Below are 27,191 nucleotides of genomic sequence, written 5' to 3' on the forward strand. Positions count from 1 at the left end.
ACAGGGTCCCAAGGCTCCTATTAAATAGCAGAAGGTTTCTGTCCTGTGTCTTTCAATGATCTATAGCTGTCCTAGTAAAAGAAGAGGCCTAAGGCATTGTTTAAATATCCAGGTCAAGGTTAGTTTTTCCCTCAGGCATATTAGGCCACACAGTATGATTTTAGGGGCATTCAAAAGGCAAGATATATAGATTTCTCTTTCTTCCTTGATGTCTGAAAATCTATCCTTTTAGTTAAAATACTGAGAATCCTAGGGGAATACCAAAGTTACCTGAAAGCTAATTATGTCAAGAGCACCTTTATTCAGACTAAGATCTCACATCAACATCAATACAGATATTGATTAATGTGGAGTAGACAGACCTAGATTCAAATTCAAGCCCTACCAAAATTAGCTGTGTAGTTTTGGGCCACTGACTTAACCTCTCTGACTCTGTTTCTCCATCTTAAAAAATGAGAAAAATGAGTACCAGAGTACTGAAGTGATGATAGAAATGAAGAACAAAAGTTTTCAGCACAATTCCTTCTTTTTAACAACTTAGCCAACTTTGATTTCTTTCTACTATCTCCTACCCCTAAGATCCACAGTAAATAAGTCATAGAGGTGAGAATTGAAATAACAAAAGTTTCAGTGATACTCTAGAATGCTGCATCTCAAATTTCAATTTGCAGAAGCACCAGCTGTTAATGCATGGGTTCTGATCCAGGAGTTCTGGGTAGAAGCCAAGATTCTGCATTTGTAACAAGCTCCTGGTGGATGTCCCAGCTTCTACCCACCATACACAATTCGAGTGGGAAGGGAGAGTGTGATGAACCAGACGAAAGCATAGATTTGGATGCTTACCATGCCTGGGGCAGCTAGGACAGGACACAAGAAAGGAAAGGTGCTGAAAAGAGAGAAGAGTGGTTCACAGGGAGAGGGGGTAATCCACTGAACGATTTCTATACAGCTTACTGTCTTTTAAAACACATTAGAGGCTGGGCTCAGTGGCTCATGCCTGTAATATCAGCACTTTGGGAGGCCAGGGAAGGTGGATCACCTAAGGTCTGGAGTTCGACACCAGCCTGACCAATATTGTGAAACCCTGTCTCTATTAAAAATTGAAAATTAGCCGGGCACAGTGGCGTGTACCTGTAGTCCCAGCTACTCAGGAGGCTGAGACAGGAGAATGGCTTGAACCTGGGAGGCAGAGGTTACAGTGAGCCGAGATTATGCCACAGCACCCCAGCCTGGGTGACAGAGTGAGACTCCGTCTCAAATAATAATAATAATAATAAATTAAAATATATATATACACACACACACACATAAAAATAAAAAAAAAACAGAGTAGATTATATCTATATTCTGTGGGGCTTAATAAATCCAGATAGAAGACTCATGTTGTCTCCAGAGAGCAGACGTTGTAGTGTTGTTTATGAAATTGGGTTCCCAGGATTTTCACCTTGTAATCTGGAACAAGTCCCTAGACAGCTGATATGCTAATTGTGTAAATGAACCCTGATTTCTGCTTGCTTCCAACCCTCATCTCCTCATGGATGGCCTGATGACATCAAGATGAAAACCAACTTCAGAAGACCTTTAGGATCCTTAGCAATTTGTAACAAGTACTGCCCAAGGAAGTGGTATGGGGGGTGGTAAGTGTGCATGGAATCTGTGCCAAAGTGGGAGGTAAGGATTTTAAATCTTTTTATATGTCCATGAGCCCAGGGAGCTGAAAATGCCTTGACATAAGAAATCAAATTCTCCATGGCAACAAAACTGTCATGCTAGAAACACACAATCTCAGCTTACACAGGCAAGCATCTCAAAAAATATATTGAGTGAGGAAGATGGATTAAAATTTCAAGGAACAAATGATAAACATAATTGTTTTCAAACTCTATTTGGAAAAAAAAAAAAACATGCAGTAGAAAAATACAAACCTCTCCTCTCATGGGGCCAAAGACGTCTATTTCTATTTTCCTTTTAATCATCTAAAGTAACTTAAATCCTTCCCCTTCATTTTCAAGAAGGCCTAACCCACAACTCCATGGCTTCATGCTATACCACCAACCCCTGCACTTCCTGCTGACAGTAAGTGCTTCTCTGAAGCCCAGCTGACTCTAATGCCCAGATCAAAAGCTTTCTTGCCACAAAACAAATCATATTTGACAAAGACTGATCCAGCCTAAGCCACAATTATATAGATTGAGTTGGCAACCTAAGTTAATGGTGATCTGACCTCCAGTTTAATGTATTTTGTTGTGTTTTCTTTTTCTTTTTTCCAGAAGTAATTAGTTCTCTTCCTTGCTTTTCATTTTCTTTGTGTGTGATGAGATGAAGGCTGAAGTGTTTGTGGAAGCGAGAGAACAAATTTCTATTTGGCAAATCCCTTCTATCAATGAGATAGCAGCATTATAGTTGGGCTTTAACTATTAATCCCCTCATGTGCTGGATTGCCCAGACCTTGACAGGCACAGCAATACCTGCAGCCCAACAGCTGTTTCCAAGGGTGTGTTTTCTCTCAGAAAAATTAGTTTGTTATTGATGGAACTCATTAAACTTTGTTTACTTAGGGTTGGGGGAGCTCATCGGATAACATTTGCCCAGCACATTTTTCCTTTAGTCTTTATTTCAATGTTTGAGTTGGTCTCTTCTGCTATGGCAAACTGATCAGTTGTGCACACTTTCTTCCTGGGTATAGGGCAGACCTGTGTCTATCTGAGTTCTGAGCACACGTGGGGGTAAAGTGTTCCCTAGTCATTTATGTTCAATGTTTACCAAGGTTTCATATAATTATCAAGGGACTCAGCAATTTTCAATGATGCCCAAAAACTTGCAGAGGAGCTCATCAGTGTGAAATAGTTCAGCAGTGATGAGGTACAAGGATGTTATTGAGTACATTCTATCCTTTTGAGGGGGATTTGATGCTCTGAAAGTCATGGGTTTTACAATATAAATTTCATCCTGAGTGTGATACCCAGTGGGATACCAGGATGTTCCTTGACAAGAGTGTTGGAAGGCTGAACGGTGTAGAGTAGAAGAAATTCACTAATTACTGTAATAAATGAACCAATGAATAAATGTTGTTAAGAAAACACTATCTAAAGCTTTGAAATCATAAGAAAATATAGTATGATCTTTCAGTATCCTCCTGGGACAATTTGAAGCAAATCCATTTAACAATTATTTAATTCTCCAGAAAAATGCACATGTCATTTGGTTTGGCTAGTTCCTGGGTGATTAGAGCTGAGATATTGTGAAGTTGTCACATGCTAACTTATAAATGTGTGTCCAATAGAGAAGGTATAACCCCCAAGTTTTATAACCCTGTAAGACATTGTGATGGTTAGTATTAGGTGTCAAGTTGACTGGGTTAAGGGATATCCAGACATCTGGTAAAGTGTTATTTTTGGTTATATCTGTCAGGGTGTTTATGGAAAATATTGGCATTTGAATCAGTAGAAAGATTCACCCTCACCAATGTGAGCAGGCACCATCCAATCCATTGAGGGACCAGATAGAACAAAAAGGCAGAGGAAAGGTAAATTTTCTCTCTCTTTCCTGGGGCTGGAATATTCATCTTCTTTTGTTCCTGGACATCAGAACTCCAGGTTCTTGGGTCCTTGGGCTCTGGGACTGATACCAGTGGTTCCTTAATTTCTCAGACCTTGGGCCTCAGATGGAGAGTCACAACACTGGTTCCCCCAGTTCTCAGATCTTTGGACTCAGACTGAATTACACCACCAGCCTCCCTCTTCTCCAGCTTACAGACAGCATATCGTGGGACTTCTTGGCCTCCATAATCATGTGAGCCCATTTTCATAATAAATGATTTCATATATATGTATACATGTGTGTATGTGTATATATATGTATTTGTGTGTGTGTGTGTGTGTGTGTGTGTGTGTGTGTATCCCATTGGTTCTGTTTCTCTGGAGAATCTTGACTAATACATACATTAACTAGTTTTGTATCTACCTAGCCATTTTATTCCAATATTATTTTCTTCCACCTCCCCCCACCCTCACCAAATGTCTCTGAATATGCAGTTCCCAAAAAATACTCTTTGAATTAGCTTTACCATTTTGCTGGTTCCTGCCTTAATAAGTTTAATACACACACACACACAAACACACACACATATACACATGATGTGCTGAGTTTATATTTGTATGAGAGCTATGAGTTTATATTTGTACGAGAGCTATGTTTTTAACTTATTGAAAATTATACTTTGACAAGTATTTATTACTCACTTATTTTAAACTATTCCCTGGGGATTAAAATAATGCATGCATATCTTAGTACCTACTCTTTAAGAGTTTAAATGTAATTCTGAACACGTTTGTGTTTGTGAGTGTGTATGTGAGGGAGAGAGAGTGTGTGTAAAATCTAGTGTTTGGATATTTAGAAGGGGCAGGGGTTTGGTGTTGAGTGGTAGAGCTGAAGGAGGCAGGTTCACCATACCCTCTCGGAAGAGAGAATAGAATGAGGCTATATAAAGCAGACCATTGTGACTGCATCTATTAGCAAATCTGTTAGGGAGGAGAACATGCTGGAAGTTGAAGTGTTGAGGCAGAATATTATAAAATATGGCCCAGTGTATTGAACAAGGCAGAGTGGAGAAATGCCCAGCACACTCAGAGTGATTGCTCATTGCTTTCCAAAGTAAATGATACTTTTTTGGATATGACACTGCTATAACTTGAATGTTTGTCCTGTGAAACTCATGTGGAAACTTAATCCCCAATATGGCAGTATTGAGAGGTGCAGCCCGTAAGAGGTGATTGATTAGCTCATGAGTATTCTGACCTCATGAATAGATTAATCCATTCACTAATTAATGGATTAATGGTTTAATGGATTAATGGGTTGTCATGGGAACGGGACTGGTGGTTTTATAAGATGAAGGAGAGGGACCTGAGCTACCATGTTAGAGCACTCAGGCACCTTGCTATGTGATGCCCTGGGCTGTCTCGAGACTCTGCAGAGTCCCCATAAGCAAGAGGACCCTGACCAAATCTGCCCCCCTTGACCTCGGGCTTCTCAACTTCTATCACTGTAAGAAATAAATTTCTTTTCTTTGTAAGTTACCCAGTTTTAGCTATTCTTATATAAGAAACTGAAATGGGCTAAGATATCTAAAGCACAGACAAAAGACAAAAATGAACAAGTGGGACTATATCAAACTAAAAACCTTCTGTACAAAAAAGAAAAAGAATTAAAAAAATTAAAAGGCAACCTATCAAATTGGAGAAAATATTTGCAAACCAAATATCTCATAAGGGGTTAATACCCAAACATTTAAAGAACAAGTACAACTCAGTAGCAAAAAAACAAATAACCCAATTTAAAGATGAGCAAAAGACTAAATTGAGGTTTTTCCAAGCAAGGCATACAAATGGCCAACAGGCACACAGAAAGATATTCAACACCGCTAATCATCAGGAAAATAGAAATCAAAAGCACAATGAGACGTCACCTCACACCCGTTAGGGTGGCTCTTATAAAGAAGGAGATAAGTGTTGGTGAGGAGGTGGAGAAAACAGAACTCTTTTACACTGTTGTTGGGAATGTAAATTAGTATAGTTATAAAAAATGGTAGAGGTTTCTAAAAAAAAAAGAAACTACCATAAAATCCAGTAGTACAACTACTTTGTATATATCTGAAGGAAATGAAATCAGTATCTGAAAGAGATACCTGCAATCCAATGTTCATTGCAGCATTAGTCATAGCAGCCAAGATACGGAAGTGACCTAAGTGTTTCTTGATCAATAAAGGGATAAAAAATTTGTGGCATTTATAGAAAGGAATATTATTCATCCATAAAAAAGAAAACCTGCCACTTGCAACATCATAGATGAGCCTAGTAGGCATTGTACTAAGTGAAATGATCCAGGCACAGAAAGACAAATACTGCATTACCTCACTTATGTGAGGAATCTGAAAAATGTTGAACTCAGAGAAGCAGAGAGTAGAACAGTGGTTGCCAGGGACTAGGGTGTGAAGAAAATGGAGAGATGTTGGTCAAGGTACAAACTTGCACTTATAAAATGAATATATTCTCTGGATATAATTGTACAGCATGGTGACTATAGTTAATAATACTCTATTGTATGCTTGACTTTTGCTAAGAGTAGATCTTCTGTTCTCACTACAAAACAAAGAAAAGGATAACTACACGAGGTGATGGATGTGTTAACTAATTTGATTGTGGTAATTATTTCAAAATGCATGCATATGAAATCATCACTTCGTACACTGTAAATGTATACAGTTTTATTTGTCAATTATACTTTAATCACATAGGAGGGAGGGAAGTAAGTGAACTAATAAAAATTACACACAGCTTTCCCTATCTAAAACACTGAAGTTATTCTGGCTTTCTGGGCAGGACAGTGTTGTGGTGCTGTGGCCAATAGCACCACACAGATTCAGATTACTTGGGTGAAAGCCTGGCATGGCCATTGCTTTCCTCTCTGTGTCACCTATGAATCAGAGATCACAATGACATCTACATAAAGGGTAGTTGTGAGTATAGAATTGGTGTACCTTAAGGGCTCAAAACAGTGAGGGCTCATGGGAAGTGCTCAATATAGTGGTGTTATGATTTTTAGTTGTGCGCTGCCAGGCATCAGCTTACAACCGGGGGAAGGGGGAGGGTGTGATTCTTAGGCACACAATCTCACCATCCAGAGAGATGCTCCTTTACATCTGCACATATATTTGAGAGCATCTGAGATTTCAAACCATGTGGTACAATTTGCTCTTTTGGATATATTTCATGTCTTTTCTTTGTAAAACAAAAGATATGTTTTAAAGGAAGACACATTAAAGAGGAGTGTTCATTGAGACAGTGTTATAATTGCTTCTAAGCCATGTCAGTGGATAGGCAGGACATAAGTTTGGTCTTAAAAGGAAGAAAATAAATCAGTACTTTATACTGATATTTCCAATATAAACAAAAATTATAAGTTTTCTTCTTAACTTTCTAAATTTTATATTTTTCCACTCATGAAACAAAATCTGTTCTTAATAGTTTAATATAATGACTTTCAAGTTTTATCTTAATATATCTGTATACCACATATGTATATATTTGTACATGACTGTATATGCATGTATATGTTACTATATCCATCTATATAAACATATATATTCATCCTACTACATATGAATATATTTATATAACCAACCCTGTATATATCCACCTCTTTGTATATGAGAGACTCTGACTGTATATATTCAACTACATATATGTGTGTATATATATATATTTTACTCTATATATTATATACACATATATATCACATACATGGTTTATTTAATATAAATACATATCTGGACATATTTAACAAAATAATTATGTTGATATTATTACTAATGACAAATGTTAGCTGTCGATCAGTATCACAGTTTGTAATTGTATGGTAATGGTATTATCCATGTCAACTCTTTATGAATACTGTTTGTGCCTATTATTTGTGCCAACTGTGTGTCAAGGATCTAGAACAATGCCTGACAAATACTAGGTACTCAATAATTATTAATAGAAGGATTTTTTACTCATGAATTCCTCCAATGTAGCAATTTGCAACTCTTGTTTCATTTTAGAATCACCTGGAAAGCTTTTGTTTCTTCACTTTATCAATATCCTTGCTTGGGTCCCATCCAAGATAATTAATTCAGAACATAGGAAAAATGGGCTCAGGCAATGCTCCTTGTAAAGCTCTCCAGGTGATTCAAATGCACAGCCCTGGGGTGAGAACCACTGATCTCATATCTCCCTGAGACAGCGTTTAATTCCCGCTGAGGGCCGTGGTTGGGCCTCGGTGAGTAAAGGAGAGGCTGTTCCCCTTCGGAGTCTTGGAATATGCACTAGAGGATGAGTTCTAGGTCAGTGCATCCCAACTGTATCACTATGTCTTCTGCTTGGCCTTCCTGATTTAGACTCTTGTTGGGAAATGGAAGAAAAGTGAACCTCTCTGTATACTCATGCTAGCCTTGGATTCAGGCACTCAAATTCCCCGGTGAGCCAAACAATTATAATAAGTTGGAGCAGAGACACTTGTCCTCATTCAATATCTGTCTGTCAGGGAGACAGCTGGCCTGTGATCAGACCCACAGCTTCCCCTAGAAACTGCCCAGGAGCTATTAGGCAGTAGTAATTGCTTTCTGCTGGTGCACAATTTGGGTGAGATGGAGACAACTCCTTTCTCTGGAAGCTCTGTTGGAAACCGTGTTAAATTCTGCCAACCTGTGTTTCTTCCTGAAATGGAGGTGGGCTTCCTGCTCCAGTTCAGTTCTCTATCCTGCTGTGAGAAAGATATTTTGGATATGCAAGTCTGATCTTAATCTGCACATAATGTTGTAAGGCAGACATTCCTGGGCCACTTTACAGATAAAAAACTGAGGTTGGGAGAGGTAAGTGACTTGTACGCAGTCAGAGTTTTTAAGTGGTATACCCCGCATTTGAACTGTGGTTGATTGATTAGTTTTTAACTTTATTTTCTTGCTGCTATGCCCCTTTTCAATCTGTACTAGTGAAGTGATTTGTTAACGGGATGAATATAAACATGAACTTTGAATTCAGATAACCTAGGTTTGAATGCAAGCATTTCCCCAGACTAGTTTTGCTGTCTTGGGAAACTGATGCCTCAGGAACCCTACCTGAAGGTAAAAGGTAATAATGCTCACAACAGCTTTGTGAGGACTAAATATCATAATAAAACTAAAATGCTTAATCAAATTTTTGGCACAGAATATTCAGCAAAGGACATTAGTACAAAATTTTAATTGAAATTTTCCTGTTGAATCTTTGGCCATTCTTTTGTTTTTAGAATATTATTCTTAAACAGCTTTCTCAACAAAACAGTGACACTAGCTAACTTTTAAATTATGAATCCCATTTTCATAGAAAACTGGTGAAATGAGGTACAAGACAAACACGAAACAAACATACAAGCAAAAACTATAAATCAATCTCACTAATAATGGAGATTAAAATTATAAATTAAAGTGTTAACAAATTAAATTAGTTAGCGTGTAAAAAAAAAAAAAACACACAACAACCAATTAGAACTTATTCCAGAATGCAAAGATGGTTCAATATTGCAAAAACCTACTAATGTAACCTACTTAAGATATCAATGGAAAATATACTTTCAATTAATAGTATTTTTATATTTTAAAAATCAGCAATATTAATTTTCAAGTAAAATTAAACTTCTTGAAAGAAAATTGAATAAACATTCATTATAAATATTTTATTTTAAAACATGTTTTGATATCTATTTATGTTAGCTATGGAAATATAAAAATAAAGCAAATGCTTTTTATAAAGTAATTTTCACAAAGACTTCTTGTGATAATCAAAAAAGATATTGTGATTTGGGTGAACACAAGTCAGCATACCTTGAATGACTATTATGCTATGGAAGTATGCTTATATTAGATTTTCACTCCTCTCCTCCTAAATATTTTCCTGAAGACAGCCATTGGACATGATTTCAGTGTCTGAGAGTGCTCACTTTCCTTCATCTACCCACCATGTAATTATTTAGTGCTTGGCATTAGGATTTCAGTCAGCCTACTTACCAACTCTCCAGTTGAGTTGAGCTGGGCTGTGAGCGCCAGTGAGGTCTGAGGAACTGGAAAAAGCCATTGGAGAAAGCAGGGATGCTAGTGGATCATCACAGTTGTCTATAATGATAGGAGGAGAGAGGGAGAGAGACCAGATTCTATTAGCAAGAAACACTCCATAAGAAGAGAAGTTGAGAAATTAACTACCATCATTTATTAACCACCTGCTCTGAACAAGGTCAGGTACTCCCTGTTTCCATGTGTTACTGCATCTACTCCTCACAGAACCCTTGAAGGACAGGTCCAGCTTTCTTTCACAGATAGGGAAAATTAAGTTCAAAAATGTCAAGTAGATTGTCCAAGGTCCCAATGCTAGAAAATAGTGCAGCCAGAATTGTCACCCAGATTTGTCTGACTCAAAAACCCAACTAGCTACATTTCTTTAATAAGCCACTCGAGCAAAGCATCAAATTATTGCTATCGAGATTATTCTATAAGAAGTGAGATGATTAAAAGGGGGAAACATTGTTTGACTACTCTCCCATCTTCAGTCCCTAAGAGCTCCCGTAATAATTGTGTCTAGAGGAGTAGGATAACTTAAAATATCTTATTCCCAGTTGTGTGAAAGTCTTCAGAAAACAATTTACTTATTCTAAGAACTTATGTCTATTCCATGACGCAGTAGTGAATAGTCCTAGATCTTGTATATTCTGAATCTGATATTTACTTCAACAGCTATCTTTCCAACCTATCCTAAATATGGAAAGTATTCTTTCTAAGGATTCTTTGATGAGGCCCAAATGTGGGACAGGGTGGGACCATGAGCAAAGATGCTTGTCTTGACAAGGTAGATATACCCCTCTGGGTTGACACTGATGCCCTGACCATCCAATCTCATGGAGAGGAACTGCTCTTCACTCTTAGTATATTGTTGCCATGGTTGGAATTTTTGTCATTCCCCAAACTCATGATGAGATCTAATGTCATTGTAACAATATTAAGAGTTGGGGCCTTTCAGAGATGATTACGCTGTGAGGGCTCCACCCTCATTGGGTTAGTTTTACTGCTTTAATAAAAGAGTTTTCAGGAGTGGGTTCTCTCTCTCATTCTCTTGTCTTCTGCCATATGATGATGCAACAAGAGAGCTCTCACCAGATACCAGAACCTTGATATTCAACTTCCCAGCCTTTAGAACTGTAAACCAATAAATTTCTGTTCCTTATAAATTGCTCAGTCTCAGGCATTCTGTTATAGCAATACAAAATGGTCTAAGACAATTGGTCATCTAAGTTTTTTGTAACAATTCACTTATCTGTTTGTATTTTCCACTGGGTGACACACATTTTGTGGGACCCTAGCAGAGAATCTGTTACATAACAAGCCTTTGATAAAGGTTTGTTGAAAGAATGGGATCGTGAGCTAATGAAATAAGAAAGGAAAGAATGGGAGGCAGGATCAAGTAGTCAATCTACCAGCCAATTAGTCAGTATAATATTACCAACATTCTTTTCCTATTTTTTGTCTTGTACACATTTAATTTTATAGGACATTGAACAATGACTTCATGAAATCTGGACATACCTCACTCAAAACAAGTTTAAAATGTGCCATTTAGTTTGAAGGTAAACTTCATGGTAGTAAAGGCTCTCGGGAAGAATTGGTTTGATTTTTTTTTTTTTTTTTAAAGAACATTTACATAAGATTAAGCTTGTTTATTCAGCAAATTCTTAGAGAGCAGTATTTTAGCTAATTGCAGAAAAATTAATTAGAAACCTAAGGATTAAATTATTGTTCATTAAGTGTAATAAAAAATCAACTGGCAAAGTGTATTTTGAGTTTTTCCCAAATACAAATGTTGAAAAATATTCTGAGGTATTTGACAAATACAAAACCGAGCCAGATCCTCACTGAAGAAGAATAACATAAAAATTGCAGATATGGTTTCTCGGCAGTTACGGTCATTCGGCAAATAGAAAGCAGATCAGTACCATTTTACCTTTGGCAGAAGATACAGGTGACAGAAGGTGCATACATACCTCAAAGCACTTGTTTAAAGTCACATATTTGTTGCATTATTTATATATCAGAAAACAGTACATAATAATCACTTATTAAATTATATTCAACATAATGCAGATCTTGCATGTACGTATGCCTGTTTTGTCATCAAGAAGCATCAGATGAATGTGGAAAAAAAGTGAGCCCCATAGAAAACTACAAACCACACACACACAAACACGTATATAGGTCTTAAGCATCAATATGGTATCTACATTCACAGGAGCCTTCTAAGCCTCATCCATCCAGACGTGTAGATATAAGCATCCTCCTATTTCAGGTAACACCCTCTCCACTACTTAACAAGAGATCACAGCTTTTCTGACACCCACTTCCACTGGAAAGTTGTAGCTCTTTTTAACAAAAAGTATTATAGCTATTGTACATAGTAGTTATGTATTTATTAGACATTGAGCATGTATACAACTCTGCTACTCTTTTATTAGGTTTTTATAATTTTATGTGTGACTGATGAAATTTTTGAGTATTGTACTCCTAACCCTACTTCTCCCCTAAATCTTTTCTTACAAAATTTTTATTGTACAATTAGCAAGCCATTTTTACAAATGCATATATTATGTTGTAGCAGAATTGACTGTACGCCTGTATATGTTTCAAGTCAACTCAATCATACATTGCTCAAGAAACAACTCTGGAATTTATTTTTCTCCTCTTTTTTTTTTTGGTAATCTTTGCTTTCATATGTAAATTGTTAAAATGATCATGAAATAGTAGAAGTAACCTAATCATTTCAAATTATTTCAGTCCAACCAATATTTATAAAGTCTCATTTTGTGCATATTCTCAGAGAGGCAATCAGGATAGGTTTGGGTAAAATAGAGTCTAGACCTCAAGGAGCTCAGAGGTCATTGAGAAATATAGAGATGTAAACAAATAAATAAACTGATGAGGAAATTTAGGAGACTTTCACTATGATCACAGCGAACCGTAAAATTGGAATCTATCAGTCCAGATTCTCAGGCAAGTGATATGTTTTGTTCTTCCAGACCTGTGCAGTCCCCTCCATTATAAGGTGCTGACCTCCAGGAGAACTAAGCTTCCAGAGCCCATTAGCTTGTGGCAATAACTGCCATTCCCTACTGTCCATTTTCTCCTCTGAAAGATGTCTGCCTTGTATCTCAGTTTCTAGGGACAGAGGTTCCACTTTGGAAATTAGTCAATCCATAGATTTATGCTAATGAAAAGATCCGAGGAAGATTTTTCAGCAGCCCTTTCCTCATAGACCCTATGCATTTGAACAGTGGCTTTTTGGAAAACATATCTGAACTTTTGATCTCCTGTCCCTAAAAGTAATAAGAATAGAAAAATCTCAAATCTAAAAGGAATAAATCACCCCCTGCCCCCACAAAGCAGATAAATCTTTTCCTCTGTCACCTCTCTCACATGAACCACTTTGGCAACCTTGCTTACGTTGAAGAGAGAGCAAGTCTGTTACGAAATTAGCCTAGTAAACGGGAATTGAAGCCGATTTTTGCCTAATGTTCCATTATTGGAATGCTAAGCATGTGGGAGTTATCTGTATCCTACTGCTCAAGGTTATCGCCAAGGTCTGATTGCAAAAATTCAAAAAATTGCAACCTCAAGCATAAACAGGTTAAGGGTTTGATGATAGAACCATTCTAAATTCAAATGTCTGGTTTTTTTTTAAATATGTATCAGATTCTTAAAGCAAAGGAAGAATGATCTAGCATAAATGAGAACAATAAAACTTGTTTGTTTTGTTTTGTGATTTCGGATAGGCTGCATTAGTGGAAAGCATATTGAGGGTTAGAGCTTGGAGATTCCTTTTTCCTAGATTTGTTTCTTCTCTTGATTGGATGATTCCAGATAATACATTCAGGTATACTAAGCTTTATTTTCACTCTCTGCAAAATAAAGAGTCATTTTCATCATATCCAGCCATAGAGTCATTTTAAAGATGGAATAAGAATAGATGGGAAAATGTCCCCTTTTATGTATAAAGCCTGTAATGAGAATAGGAAGCAGTATATGAATTGCCCAGTAATATCTGCTACGATTGAGAGCAAATATTTTAATGATTTTATTTCTGGGATCTTTTTCTCTGCCACAAAACTTGCCCACAAATTGGTGTCATAAATAGCTCATTCACATTAAAGGTTTACAACTGGCCAGATGAACAGGATAAGGTGAAGTGGAGGGGGAATAAAATGGGTGAAGACATGTGCCTGCATAAAGATGACATTGCACCTTCATTCTCTCCTCTGCAGGTCTGCAGCATTGTGGAGACTGGGTCAGTACTACCTCAAGCACATGGCTGGGGAGCAAGGAAAGAAAACGTTATCTCCCCCAATGCTCCTGCAACCTTCAGTAAGCAAACCTGTGCTCTCCTTCAATTTCAGGCTCCACATGCATCTCAGACTTCTAACAGCGTGTCTGCACAATGCTGAATCCATCACTCTGTTCCTCCAAAAGTGTATGTGAATATTCATCAGTGTTTAATGTAGAAAAGAAGAAGGGGTGAAGAAACTGGGGTCTGAAGATAGGTATTTGAATTTTAAGAAAAAAAATGTAATGAGAGACTGAAATGCTTCTCTCATACTCACTTCCAATGGGACACACAACTTGGGATAGACTATATTGATTTCCCAGGAATCACTTTCCAAGAATGAACCAAATTTCACAGATGCATTGGCCTAGTAGAGTATTTTCAAAATGAGATCTTTAAAAGCTTTTTCATGGGTCTTTTCTCTAAAAGAGTTATAGCAAAACTCTGATAGGAACACTTTTACACTGTTGGTGGAACTGTAAACTAGTTCAACCATTGTGGAAGTCAATGTGGTGATTCCTCAGGGATCTAGAACTACAAATACCATTTGACCCAGCCATCCCATTACTGGGTATATACCCAAAGGACTATAAACCATGCTGCTATAAAGACACATGCACACGTATGTTTATTGCAGCACTATTCACAATAGCAAAGACTTGGAACCAACCCAAATGTCCAACAATGATAGACTGGATTAAGAAAATGTGGCACATATACACCATGGAATACTATGCAGCCATAAAAAATGATGAGTTCATGTCCATTGTAGGGACATGGATGAAGCTGGAAACTATCATTCTCAGCAAACTATCGCAAGGACAAAAAACCAAACACTGCATGTTCTCACTCATATGTGGGAATTGAACAATGAGTACACACGGACACAGGAAGGGGAACATCACACACCGGGGATGTTGTGGGGTGGGGGGAGGTGGGAGGGATAGCATTAGGAGTTATACCTAATGCTAAATGACAAGTTAATGGGTGCAACATACCAATATGGCACATGTATACATGTGTAACAAACCTGCACATTGTGCACATGTACCCTGAAACTTAAAGTATAATAATAATAATAAAAAAAGAATTTTTTTAAACTTAAAAAAAAACTCTGATGCAATAAAAGGCTATTTTTAAAATGCAAATCCTTTTTCGTATATATTTTTGATTCCCCATTTTTCTTCAACCTATAACTTTGCTGTCATCTGTACTCCTTTTTTTTATAATGTAAAGGCCACCACTAGCTCCCATCATGCCCCCAAATAAAAATCTACTTCTGTGGGTATAACCGAAAGCACCTTAGCTCTTTCCATCCAGTAGCTGTTTAAATAATCCCAGTCCTGTTTGCATAACTTAGCTTTACATTCATAGATTAAGAGGATTTCTGAACCAGGAGGAACCTCTGAAATTATAGGTTCCAAGCCTTTCATTTTATATATAAGGGTTTGGGGGGAGCTTAGGGAGATGATAGGACTTCAGTTAATTATTTGACCAGCTGGAAGCAAAACTCAGGTTTCCTAACTGTTTGTAGGTGAACCTAGTCCAGTTTTCTGGCACCTTTGCAGAAGGCAGGTAGCCATTAGTAGTAGTATTATTTATAACAACTGTTATAATGGATGACCTTTTTTCTGCAAAGTGAAAGACATTATTTTATTTCCTGGACAACAGAAGAACATCAATGAAGAGTAGTTTATAACTTTCAGGATAATTTGAATTTCTCTTCTTCTTTTTTTTTTTTTTTTTTTGCCTTTTTTCTATTCATCTTCAATACTCTCCCCTAGCTAAACCCTACCCAACCAAGGGGCAGAAGTCAAACAAACAGAAAAAAGGCAAAAGAAAAAAGGTAAGAAGAGAAAAATAAAAGAAACATTCATTTCCTTATTAATATTTGCATGAACAAGCATTTTGTTTGATATTTCCAATTCAAAGAAGAGGGGATAATATGTTCTTCAATATATGTATACAGTTAAATACTGAAGGTCTTCTTTCATATTAATTACAAGGTAAAGGCACGACAGAGAATTCTAAGTAAATATGATATTTACACAGCTATTGAGAAATTATCATTGACTCTTTAAAATGATTCTACTTCAAGTAACATTTTTTGTGTCAACATATATTTTTATTCATTATTATTAAAATACCAATAGAGTTACAGATGGTACTGAAGTTAATTGTGTGCATCGTCTTGATTACCACGGTAAATTTTCTGTATGTGGGGATTTGGAGTTTAAAAGATTCACTTGTATTTATAGGTGAGATAAAATTCCTCTTAGAATCGCACACTTAATGGCCTACTTTGTTTAAAAGATATAAAACATACATTTTGTGGAGTGCCTACAACAGTGCTTAGACATGACAACTCACGCCTTTTGCTTCAATTATTTTTCCCCTTGTTACCTATAATTTCACTTAGAAAATAACAAAAATAAATACTATATTACTCTTGAATCTGACCCTGCCTCCATTCTTCACGATGAAACCCTAAAAGATAATTACTTCATAATTAGCAGACCACAAATACAGCTTTCTAAAATCAGTCATGAAAGGAAGGCCAAGTCTTCTCTATCCTGACATTCATTTCCAGATTAATGCAGAACTTGCTTTTGGATCATCTGCTAAATACTCATGGTTGTGCTTCTTGCTATGAGAAGACAGAATAAAGTCAAATACATAGACCCTGAGCTCAAGAAAGCAATCATTTACTTCGGACTGAAAGATAATCCATACATTTTTTGAAATAAGCTCCTTATGTTCATGAGCAATTACATGTAAAAGACCATTGGTCTGGGACCCAGGAGTCCTGAGCCTTCTGCCTGCACTAGTAATGTACTCTCTTTTTTACTTCCCTGTATTTCAGATTCCTCAACTTTATAACGGCACGGGTTATTGTTCATTTGTTTCAGCAACACAATTTAATTGAGCACATACTAGGTGTCAAAATTTCTGTCAGGTTTTGCAGAGAGTAAAAGTAATTATCGCAAATTCATCAAACATGGTGGAGATAAACACAGCACCACTCCCTGCACTGCAATAGTGACTGGTGATGGGGCCAGAGCAGACTGCGGGAACACCCAGAAGAGGGGGTTAGTCCTGTCCAGGGCTAACAAGAGGGCTCTGGGATTCTTTCCAGGCTTTTAAAGCAATTCTATGTAAGATTGTAGGAAATATTTTATTTGGAGTTACTAATTTCCTGCTTGTAAGTGGCTTGCTGGGAGGACATCATCGTAAACCCCATAAGCATAACAAGGTAGCAGCAGGAGGCCTGACTCCTTGGGAGCCTCCTGGTGCAGCTGTCTGAGTTGTTCACAGTCACTGCAACAGCTGCAATGGGGAGACCATCACCTTATTCCATGGATGAGGACTCTATACTTTTTTTTGTCCATTTCACAGTCTCTGCAGTATCTAAACAGGGCTTTGAACCAAGGTCAAAGTGACTCTGCACAAAACCTGTGTTGAAACCTGCTTCTAAACTCTAAAATGATGGCAGACCTCTCTCTATTTGACAATTTTGTAGGAATATAGCTCTTTCCTTTTTGAATTTCAAGAGCATCTGTACATGGATGCCCCACAATGAGACCAGACTCAACAGCTCTGAAATACCCTTCCCTAAATTGATTTCTTCTCAGATTACAGCTAAGAGGAAAGCAGTTTTTGTTATTTTTCATATTTTTATTTTTGATGTTGCCACTGATTTTTTTTGTTATGTTTTGATTCTCAGGTTAGAAATATTTTTTTACAACAGACAGTTTTGCTTTATTCTTTTCACTTTCATGCTCTAAATCTAATTTACCAGTGACTTAATCTAATGCAACAAATGTTGGTAATTCTGTACCAAGAGCTATGTTGTTTACAACCGAACCCCTCATATGTGACAAATATAATGAGCTAATGATGTGCAAATATAAAGGGTCAGGCTGAACAGATTTCTTTTTTTGCCCTGGCATTTAGTATTTGAGACTACACAAATTAGTCAAGACTTCTTTGTTGAGTGAAAGGATGAAAGACACAAGTTCTATCCTGTTGAATTATTGTTTTCTCTTGGGATGATCTCTCAGTTTTCCACTTATTTATTTTCTCTTTCCCACAATTTGATTCTAGTTTTGACTGTCCAAATATTATGTTATGATTTTTGCAATGGTCTTTTCCATTAGTTTTCTCACTGAGACAGCCAAGTAGTAACCAGCTGTAGTCCCATTAAGCCATCTTTTTAAAAACCCCATTTTTAATATGTTGCCTTCAAAAATACTTAACAAGGTATGCCAACCTTAAGTTTGGCTTCCAGAGGTGGCATCATGAGGATGAAAGAGCAGAATTATCTACACATGGGCCGGGCGCTGTGGCTCACACCTGTAATCCCAGCACTTTGGAAGGCCAAGGCAGGCGGATCACGAGGTTGGGATATCAAGACCATCCTGGCTAACACAGTGAAACCCGGTCTCTACTAAAAATACAAAAAATTAGCAGGGCGTGGTGGCAGGCGCCTGTAGTCCCAGCTACTCGGGAGGCTGAGGCAGGAGAATGGCGTGAACTTGGCAGGCGGAGCTTGTGGTGAGCAGAGATAGCGCCATTGCACTCTAGACTGGGCAACAGAGCAAGACTCCACCTCAAGAAAATTTTTTTAAAAAAAGAATTATCTACACATGGAAAGGCCCCAGCCAAGTCTAAGTTAAGGAAATCATTGGTGGTACTGAAAGTTGGTCAAAGAATCAAAAAGTAAGACCAAGTTCAGGAGTAAGTGACCTGTTGTTAGGATCGGCTTTATCAGAAGCCGAGGACTGTGCCTCCAAAGGCATCACTCTGACAGTGTTTAAAATCAAATACGGTAAAGCTATTAAACCTTTAAGGTTATGAATAATGTGTCATAGCTTAATTAGAAAGCTATTCAACCTTTTATAATATTGAGTGTAACAGGTAAAATTCATAAACCAAAAAAATTAGAAGTTTCTGGAATAGGAGAAGCTAAGAGTGGTGGCTGGAATACTTTGGTGGGTTTTATAGGAGACTTATTAAAAAAACACAAATCTTTGAAAAAATGTAATGTTTCCTACTTGAAAAGTTTCCACAAATTTCACTCTGCTTCTATAAACCCCTTTTCCCTCCTCCCCATCTATTAACACTTCTCACAGCACACTCACGTGCATGCACACACACACACATCATTACAAAGTAGTGCCAAATTATGCTCAGAATTTATTGGTTCTGAAGAAAAGCTACATAAATGAATGAATTGGATGATACTGAATGATAAGATTGGGAGGAAGAATAAATATAGAAGGTAGAAATTTTAAAAAATTAAAAGTAGAGATGATGTCTTTATATTTTAAAAAGATCATTGTCCAGATGATTATGCATTGAATATTAAAATGAGGGAAAGGAGGCAACTAAAGAATTTGTAAAGACAGTATTTCTGTTCATTGAGTAATTATCAGAATTGAGAGTTTCTCTTCTAGAACTGTGTCTTTCTCAGTAGATATCTAGTCTTTTTTGAATACAATGGGGCTAAACTTCCAATAGCTAGTCATGATCCTGCATTGAGTGGTTCTAAATTACACTGAAAATCCTCGTTGCTCAGGAAACCATGATCTTAAAGTGTAGCTCAATCAATCCATACACATTCATAAACCTTTTTCATCTTGCATGGATCTAGGCATAATGATTCTAAAAGAAAATGAACATCTCTGTATTCTCATTCTGCTCACTGGAACTTAGGAAAATGCCTGATTAGAAAGATAGGCTTGAGTTGAGTACTGGCCAGCTGGCTAACAGCACAACCAATGGGGTCAATGCCAAACATTTAGAAGTGGATGGGTTAAATGTGTACTGATAATTTGAACAAACATTGACCTTTACTGGTGTATGTAGATGAGAAAATAATGGCAGACCAGAGACAGAAGGAGCGGTCCTACAAGATCATAATGTGGTTGCTTGTGTGTGTGTGTGTGTGTGTGCGTGTGTGTGTGTGTGTTGGAGACTGTAGTATATTTGCAAAGAGACCAGACATTGGAATCCAGCCCAGTTTGAATTCAGATCCTGACTCTGCAACTTACTAATTAGGTGTCCTTTGGGAAGTTAATTAATCTCAGTTTTCTCTACATGTAATGGGGATGATAACTATACACAGGCTTGTTGTGAGAACAAAAAGAGACAATTCATGTAAAACATCTAAATCGATGATAGGCAGATAACTAGATGAATTTAAGTTGCCTTCATCTTCTATTGCTTTCTAAGTGGATCATCTCCAGTTCCAACTACTGTCCTTGAAAAATGATATTCCCAGGACTATCTACTATATATTTTAAAATGTTTCCATCCACACGGTTTTTAGCACTTTCTTTATCATCTGTTCAGAATATGTAGGATAATTCTGTACCAAGAGCTATGTTGTTTACGCATTACTTATGCTCCAAGAACAAACATAGTATACTTTTTAGGTTTTCTCACATTTTTCTTATATTCAACAAATATTTTTTAAGTACAGTGTCCCAGGCATCATGCATCATGCTATCTGATACATAACCTGGTGACTCTTAAAGGGAACAGAAAGCATGGACCTCATATAACTTTTCAAGGGATGAGGCAGGTTGGGACAGCTGGCTGGAGAAAATGTTTGAATTTCATTCTAGTTCATATATATAATTTATTTTTAAAATGTGAATATATTAAAATAGGGCCTCCCAAGCTCATGTTTTGAAGATCATAAACTTAAAAAGAAGGAAATTCTGCACTTATACAGGCAGTAGGAATCAAAATAGTTTAAAAACAAAATGAAATAAAAACAGGGAAATACTGTTTTGGGCAAGAGAGTCACACCAATTAGTATTTTAGAAAGTTTGCTCCAATTTCTATATGGAAAAATGTCGGGTGGAGATGGGGATAGAGAATTGAGGGTAAGAGATTGTGTTAACAAGACCCAATCAGGGGATTTAGAATAGTAAAAGAATATATATATAAAATAATGGTAGCCTGAACTAAAACAATGACAATTGGAATGGACAGAGTTATGTAACTTTAGTTATAAGGTATTGGAATCATCATGACCTGGTGCACTAAAAGGAAGGCAAGAATAAATAATTAGTTCAATATTTCTAGGTCTATTGACAACCTATTTTGTTATTCTGAAGAACTGAGAAGCTCACAAATCAATTTCTAAAATTAACATATCTTTATATCACGCAGAAAAGAGGTGATAAATGGTCCCACATTTAGATGACTTCCAAATCATAGTTAAAGCTTCTCGTCTTTCTTTTAGATAAATATAATAATAAGTGTCACAAGACTAAAAACCATATATTTATATTCAGATGGCAAGTCATAATATGTCATAAGGTGATGGTTTTTAATTACCCAAAGACAGGTGAGCAATGAATTCCATATTCAGGAAATAAGAAAGATGACTGACCTGAGTTCCGTAGTCTCCCATGCCTTCAGAATAAAATTTTAGTTCCTTGCTTCTGTATATCCCTTCATGATCAAACTCTGGGTTATTTAATCTTCTGGCACTCCTTATTTATCAATCTGTGCTTGGATTTGCCAGTTTATTGGCTGTGTTTATATTTGACTCCGTCTTGGATGCCTGCACATCACCTTGCCCTGGCTCACTCATCAACAATGGACTTACTGCACAGGATGTAAATACTCCATAACCTTCCTTGAGCTCTCCAGGCAAGAAATTCCTTTTCCCCTTTGTGGGGTCTTTTGTGTATAGTACTCCACCTCCACTAGGAGGACCAACTCCGTGACAGGTGTTTATTTTGAAGATGTTGTAGCACACGGGTCTTTGAGCTCTTTGAGGCCCCATCTTACTCACTTTCCTACTGTCACTGCATTTCACAGTGATGACCACAGAGAATTGCTCAACTGCTTATTGGTTAAGTAGAGGTTTAGATAAGGGGAGGACAGTCTTAAATGAAGACTAAGAAATTGGAGTAGAAACTGGACAGGTCTCTAAAATGGAAAATGTGTGGGCAACAGTAAAGTGACTACTGTTTCCAAGTCACACAGGGAAGTGCGTTCAAGATTGTGAGCACTTGAAGAGAATATCGATGAGATTCTCATTACCATTTGTCCTATGTATGTGATTTCTAAATGCTTTCTTTATTGGAGCTTTGCAAAAATCATCTCAGTCAGGAAGGACAGCCAAGATGGTGACTATTTGACAGATGAGGAGGCACAGGTGTGAAGGTCATAAGAGTATTAATTGGGTAGGCAAAGCATCTTCTCTCTGATTTACTTGTTCCAGCCTCCAACACCCTCTCATTTTGCAAGTAAAGAAATCAAAACTCTGAAAAAGTTGGGGATATATCTAGTAATTTGGAGGAGAGCCTGGTTTTGTAGAGCCTTGAAGTCTGATGAGTGAGCAAGCTATGGCAGAAGTGAATGTGTGAGATAGAATGGAAACATAACAGCTATGGGTCCCAGTACCTTGTGTATCCAGTTGTTCCACTGACTGATTTGGTAAATTGGGGCCATCCATTTCTTTCTCTGTGATATAGTATTCCTCCATGGAAAATGAAGATGATGATGCCTTTTTCCCACAGGGAGGTCATGACAAATGAGGGTTATCATGAAGCACTAACAAAGACAACAGTGGTTGGCACAAAGAAAATGCTTAATTAATGATAACTACAGCTTTGCAATTATAACTATCCTGTGAACCTCTGTAAAGTTTTTTGAGTAAGGAAATGATATTTAGAACAAGAATAAATTGAAATCCTAATGTTGTAACATGAGAATGTTTTTAGCTTTCAGTAGCTACCACTCCCTCCTGATTTTATCACTAGGCCCTTTGGTCTAGATTTTTGTATTTTGGGGATGAGAGCTATTTATTTGTCAGGAATGGACAATAAACAGGCATGGCTTGTCCCCAGTCACCATCTAGTCTCTTTGATCCATGATGGATGTCTCTGCTTTCTATATTTAGTCTCTTCCAGAAAGATATTTTCTCACTGGAAGGGAAGGGCAAGGGCAGAGCTCAGGGCTAAATCTCAAGCCCAGGCCTCTGGTTTTTGACATTCTTTCACATGCTATTACTCTTACAAAATGTATCCAAGCTAAGGCACTGGAAAGAAGACCTGAATGTATTACATGGAGGTAAGTATAAACTATTGAGAGTTCCTTATATCAATTTTGGAAATACCACCTTTCATAATAACTCAATAAGAATCCTGGATATAACATGCTGGACCAAAGTGTGCTGTGCCATTTGTTAAAACTGTACACTGGAGAAAGTTTGCATGTCAGAAGTCAGAGGAAAAGAGTAGGTCCCAATAGACAATCATTCCTTCAATTGCTCTGTGGTCCAGATAACAAACCCACCTGATATTAAATAGGATTCTTCAGGACTCTATGAAATGACCTACCAGGTATTCAAATATAATGATTTGTTGAGACATTTCAGGCCTCTAGATAATGATTTTTTGGGGACAGGCTAAAAATAAAAGATTGTTCCAGGCAAAATGCTTCAGCATGCTCTACTTTTCCTTGTAAAATGCTCTTCTTGCTCATCCTGAATTACAATTGTGATTCTTAAGCAAATGTTGGCTGTAGCTATGAAGACATAAAATGCTATAAATGTTATGTGTACATGTCCAGGTATTCAGTGCTGTAATTTAAAAGCATCAATAAAGTTTAAGTTGTATTTAGAGTATGCAAATCTGTCACAGTCAGATGAGTTCAATTTCCATTTTTCCCTCACCAAACCCTTCAAATTATGCATGAACAGATTAAAAATAGCAGGAAAATACATTGTATTGTGTTCACTAAATATCTCCCATTTTGAAGAAAATCTTTAGCAATCAAATAACATGAGAAAAGACATACTGGAAAGCAATTATAACCCCGGGGAAATTTCATTTCATTGCTGAAGACACAAAGTGGTGTATTTCAAAACTGTGAGCAAAGATTAATGGTGATGAAGGGAGTGGTAAGTGCCCGTGAACCAAGACATTTAACTTTAATGTCATTGCAAAACATGAGTAGTCATCATTTCAAGTCTCAATCTCAAACATCAATGCAGTCATTGCTATTTTTTCTTCCTTTTGTATCCCCCCAACATTGTACTTTGCAAATTGAATGGTCTGACAAGGAGTTGGTTTGAAAGTTAAGGGTTCTTTTCCTGAACAAGGTTAAGTTTAGCTTTGATGACAGCACAGCTTGGAAATCTCCTGCCAAGCATTTCCTCTGGGCAAGAAGGCAGAGGATTTTCACTTTCTCTGTCAGCTTTAGCTCCATCTCAAGTGGTTAGGAGTCAAGCCTTGGAAAAGACAGAAGGAAGAAAATAAAATCTTTAATGCGTAGCATTGGTCTGAGAGCTCCAGACAGAATTTTTCAAGTGCATTTTGATGAACTGGGTCACAGAGTCTAGTTCTTCAAAGTCTGTAACATGTGTTAGGAAGGGATTCTCATTTCTTTAAATGGAATTTTAACTTGGGAATAAATTTAGCGTACTAAGAAAATGTGAATGGATACCATTTGATACTAAACATCATATTTGCTACACAGAGTTGAACAGAATATATGTGAAAAATTTAAAAAATCAATTGTTTGCTTATGTTTCATAACTATTAATATTTAGGCTGTATTGTGCTTTTTTTCTGCCTGTAACCTGTGCCTTCAAAACAACTGGACCCTGATGGAATTCCTACCTTGTTCATCTCCCTGTAATTCCTGCATGTATCAGGCTTCTGTCCCCTATTACTCACCCAGGAACCAGCTTTTGATTTTCTAGGGTACTCCCTGGGACAGAGCTTCTCGAACTTTATTGTGAGCAGGAATTACCTTTACAAAGATGCAGATTATGATTTAGGTTCAAGCTCCTAGGTGCCTCTGATGCCGCTGGCCCATGAGCCACATGTAGATCATCAAGAACCTGGAGCACTGGTGGTCTCTCTTCTCTAGCTATCCCTCATCTTACCACTTCATGCAACTGCCCTCACTGGCCCACTCAGACCTCCAGAATCAACCTAACCCTTGTGATAGCACACAAAGAGAGCTTGGCAAACATGCCCCAACCCTGTGGTTGAGGGAAAGGAGATGGTAGGTTAGGAAAATGAGAGGTTATTCATACAGGCATTATGTTGACAAGGTTTTCCCTTTGCATCACAAAATGTCCTGCAAGGTAAGCCATATCTGTACTGTTGCTGTCATCACGATCATTATAATAGCATACACCAATTATTGAGTCCAGACAATAGGCCACTGGGACAGGCAATTTACATAAATTAACTCATTGGGTTAGGTGTTATTGACCTGGTTTTATAAAGAAACTGAGCCTCAGTGCATTTAAGTAACTTGCTCAAAGTCACAGTGCTGGGATTGGCACTAGATCTGCCCAAGGCCCATCGGCATTAATCACTTAGTTACTATTGGCAAATGGGTCCAGAACAGTTGGTTGATCCATTCTATTCATCTATTCTCAATCTTGGGACCAATTTCAGAATGTTTAGGACAAACACAAGTGGTTTCTACATATACTCTGCAAAGCACGATGTGTACTTTAAATCACCAAGTAGGGACTAAAGGCCTACTTTTAGAACTTCCAAATGGAAACTTCATTTGAGCCCTTTCTTGAGATCTTAGATCAGAAGTTAAAAAAATCTCATGTACATATGACTACATCTTCAGGATCTACCAGAGACACCAAAACACACTGGCTGAGGAAAAAAGGAGGCAGCAAAACACACAGAGGAAAAAGGAGAAATATCTCTGTATTAGTCCATTCTCATACTACTATGACGAAATACCAGAGACTGGGTCACTTACAAAGAAAACAGGTTTGGCTGGGTGTGGTGGCTCATGCCTATAATCCCAGCATTTTGGGAGGTGGAGACAGGCGGATCTTGAGACCAGCCTGGCCAACATGGTGAATCCCCAACTCTATTAAAAATACAAAAATTAGCTGGGCATGGTGGTGCACGCCTGAAGTCCCAGCTACCTGGGAGGCTGAGGCAGGATAATTGCTTGAACCCAGGAGGCGGGAGTTGCAGTGAGCTGAGATGGCACCATTGCAGTCCAGCCTGGGAGACAGGGTGAGACTCCATTTCAAAAAAAAAGAAAACAACTTTAATTGACACAGTTCCACATTGCTTGGGAGGCCTCAGGAAACTTACAATTATGATGGAAGAGGAAGCAAACATGTCCTTCTTCACTTGGTTGGAGGAGAGAAAAGTACAAGCAGAGGAAATGCCAGGTGCTTATAAAACCATCAGATCTCATGAGAACTCACTCACTGTCATGAGAACAGCATGGGGAAAACTGCCCCCATGATCCAATCACTTCCTGCTGGGTCTCTCCCATGACACATGGGTATTATGGAAACTACAATTCAAAATGATATTTGTGTGGGGACACAGTTAAACCATATCAATTTCCAACTTAGGATTGGGTCTACTCTACTGCCACTACTTCTAGGACTAAAACTAATGGCTTTTACTTTCTTGAAAATTAAAATTTTGTTTCCTAGTGTGGACATATCACTAGGCCCCTGCATTTTAGTGAACTTCTGGCCTCAGTAGCAGTTTCCTTTGGCTTTCATGAATAGCCTAGCAAATGGGGCTATGGACCTTCAGATTCTACCTGTCTTCTTGCCTCAGTAGATGTTTGATATGGTTTGGCTGTGTCCTCAAATCTCATCTTGACTTGTAGCTCCCCATAGTCGGGACCATGTGGGAGGTAATTGAATGATGGGGTGGGATTTTCCTGTGCTGTTCTCATGATAGTGAATAAGTCTTATGAGATCTGATGGTTTTATAAAGGGCAGTTCCCCTGCACATGCTCTCTTGCTTTCCACCATGTAAGATGTGCCTTTGCTCCTCCTTTGCCTCCCACCATGATTGTGAGGCCTTTCCAGCCATGTGTAACTATGAGTCCATTAAATCTCTTTTTCTTTATAAATTACACAGTCTTGAGTATTTCTTTATAGCAGTATGAAAATGGACTAAAACAGTAAATTGGTACTGGGTAGTGGGCTCTGCTGTAAAGATACCCCAAAATGATATGAAAGCAACTGTGGAACTGGGTAACTGGCAGAGGATGGAACATTTCAGAGGGCTTAGAAGAAGACAGGAAAATGTGGGAATGTCTGGAACTTCCTAGAGATACACTGAATGGCTTTGACCAAAATGCTGATGGTGATATGGACAATAAAGTCCAGGCTGAGGTGGTCTCAGATGAAGATGAGGAACTTGTTGGAAACTGGAGAAAAGGTGAATCTTGTTATGCTTTAGCAAAGAGACTGGTAGCATTTTGCCCCTG

The 27,191-nt window shown here is 37.7% G+C and overlaps 1 protein-coding gene across 4 annotated transcripts in view; it reads right to left on the reverse strand.

Annotated features, from left to right (window-relative positions):
* Window positions 1-27,191, reverse strand: part of CNTNAP5 (contactin associated protein family member 5) — a 985,650-nt gene that overhangs the window by 669,497 nt on the left and 288,962 nt on the right. For all 4 annotated transcript variants that reach the window (XM_054549187.2, XM_054549188.2, XM_054549186.2 and 1 more), the window contains one exon: window positions 9,584-9,688. In XM_054549187.2, coding sequence (XP_054405162.2) covers window positions 9,584-9,688 — 105 coding nt within the window. The remainder of the gene's footprint in view (window positions 1-9,583; window positions 9,689-27,191) is intronic.

This window comes from Pongo abelii, chromosome 11 (assembly GCF_028885655.2).
Source record: "Pongo abelii isolate AG06213 chromosome 11, NHGRI_mPonAbe1-v2.0_pri, whole genome shotgun sequence".
Classification (NCBI taxonomy): domain Eukaryota; kingdom Metazoa; phylum Chordata; class Mammalia; order Primates; family Hominidae; genus Pongo; species Pongo abelii.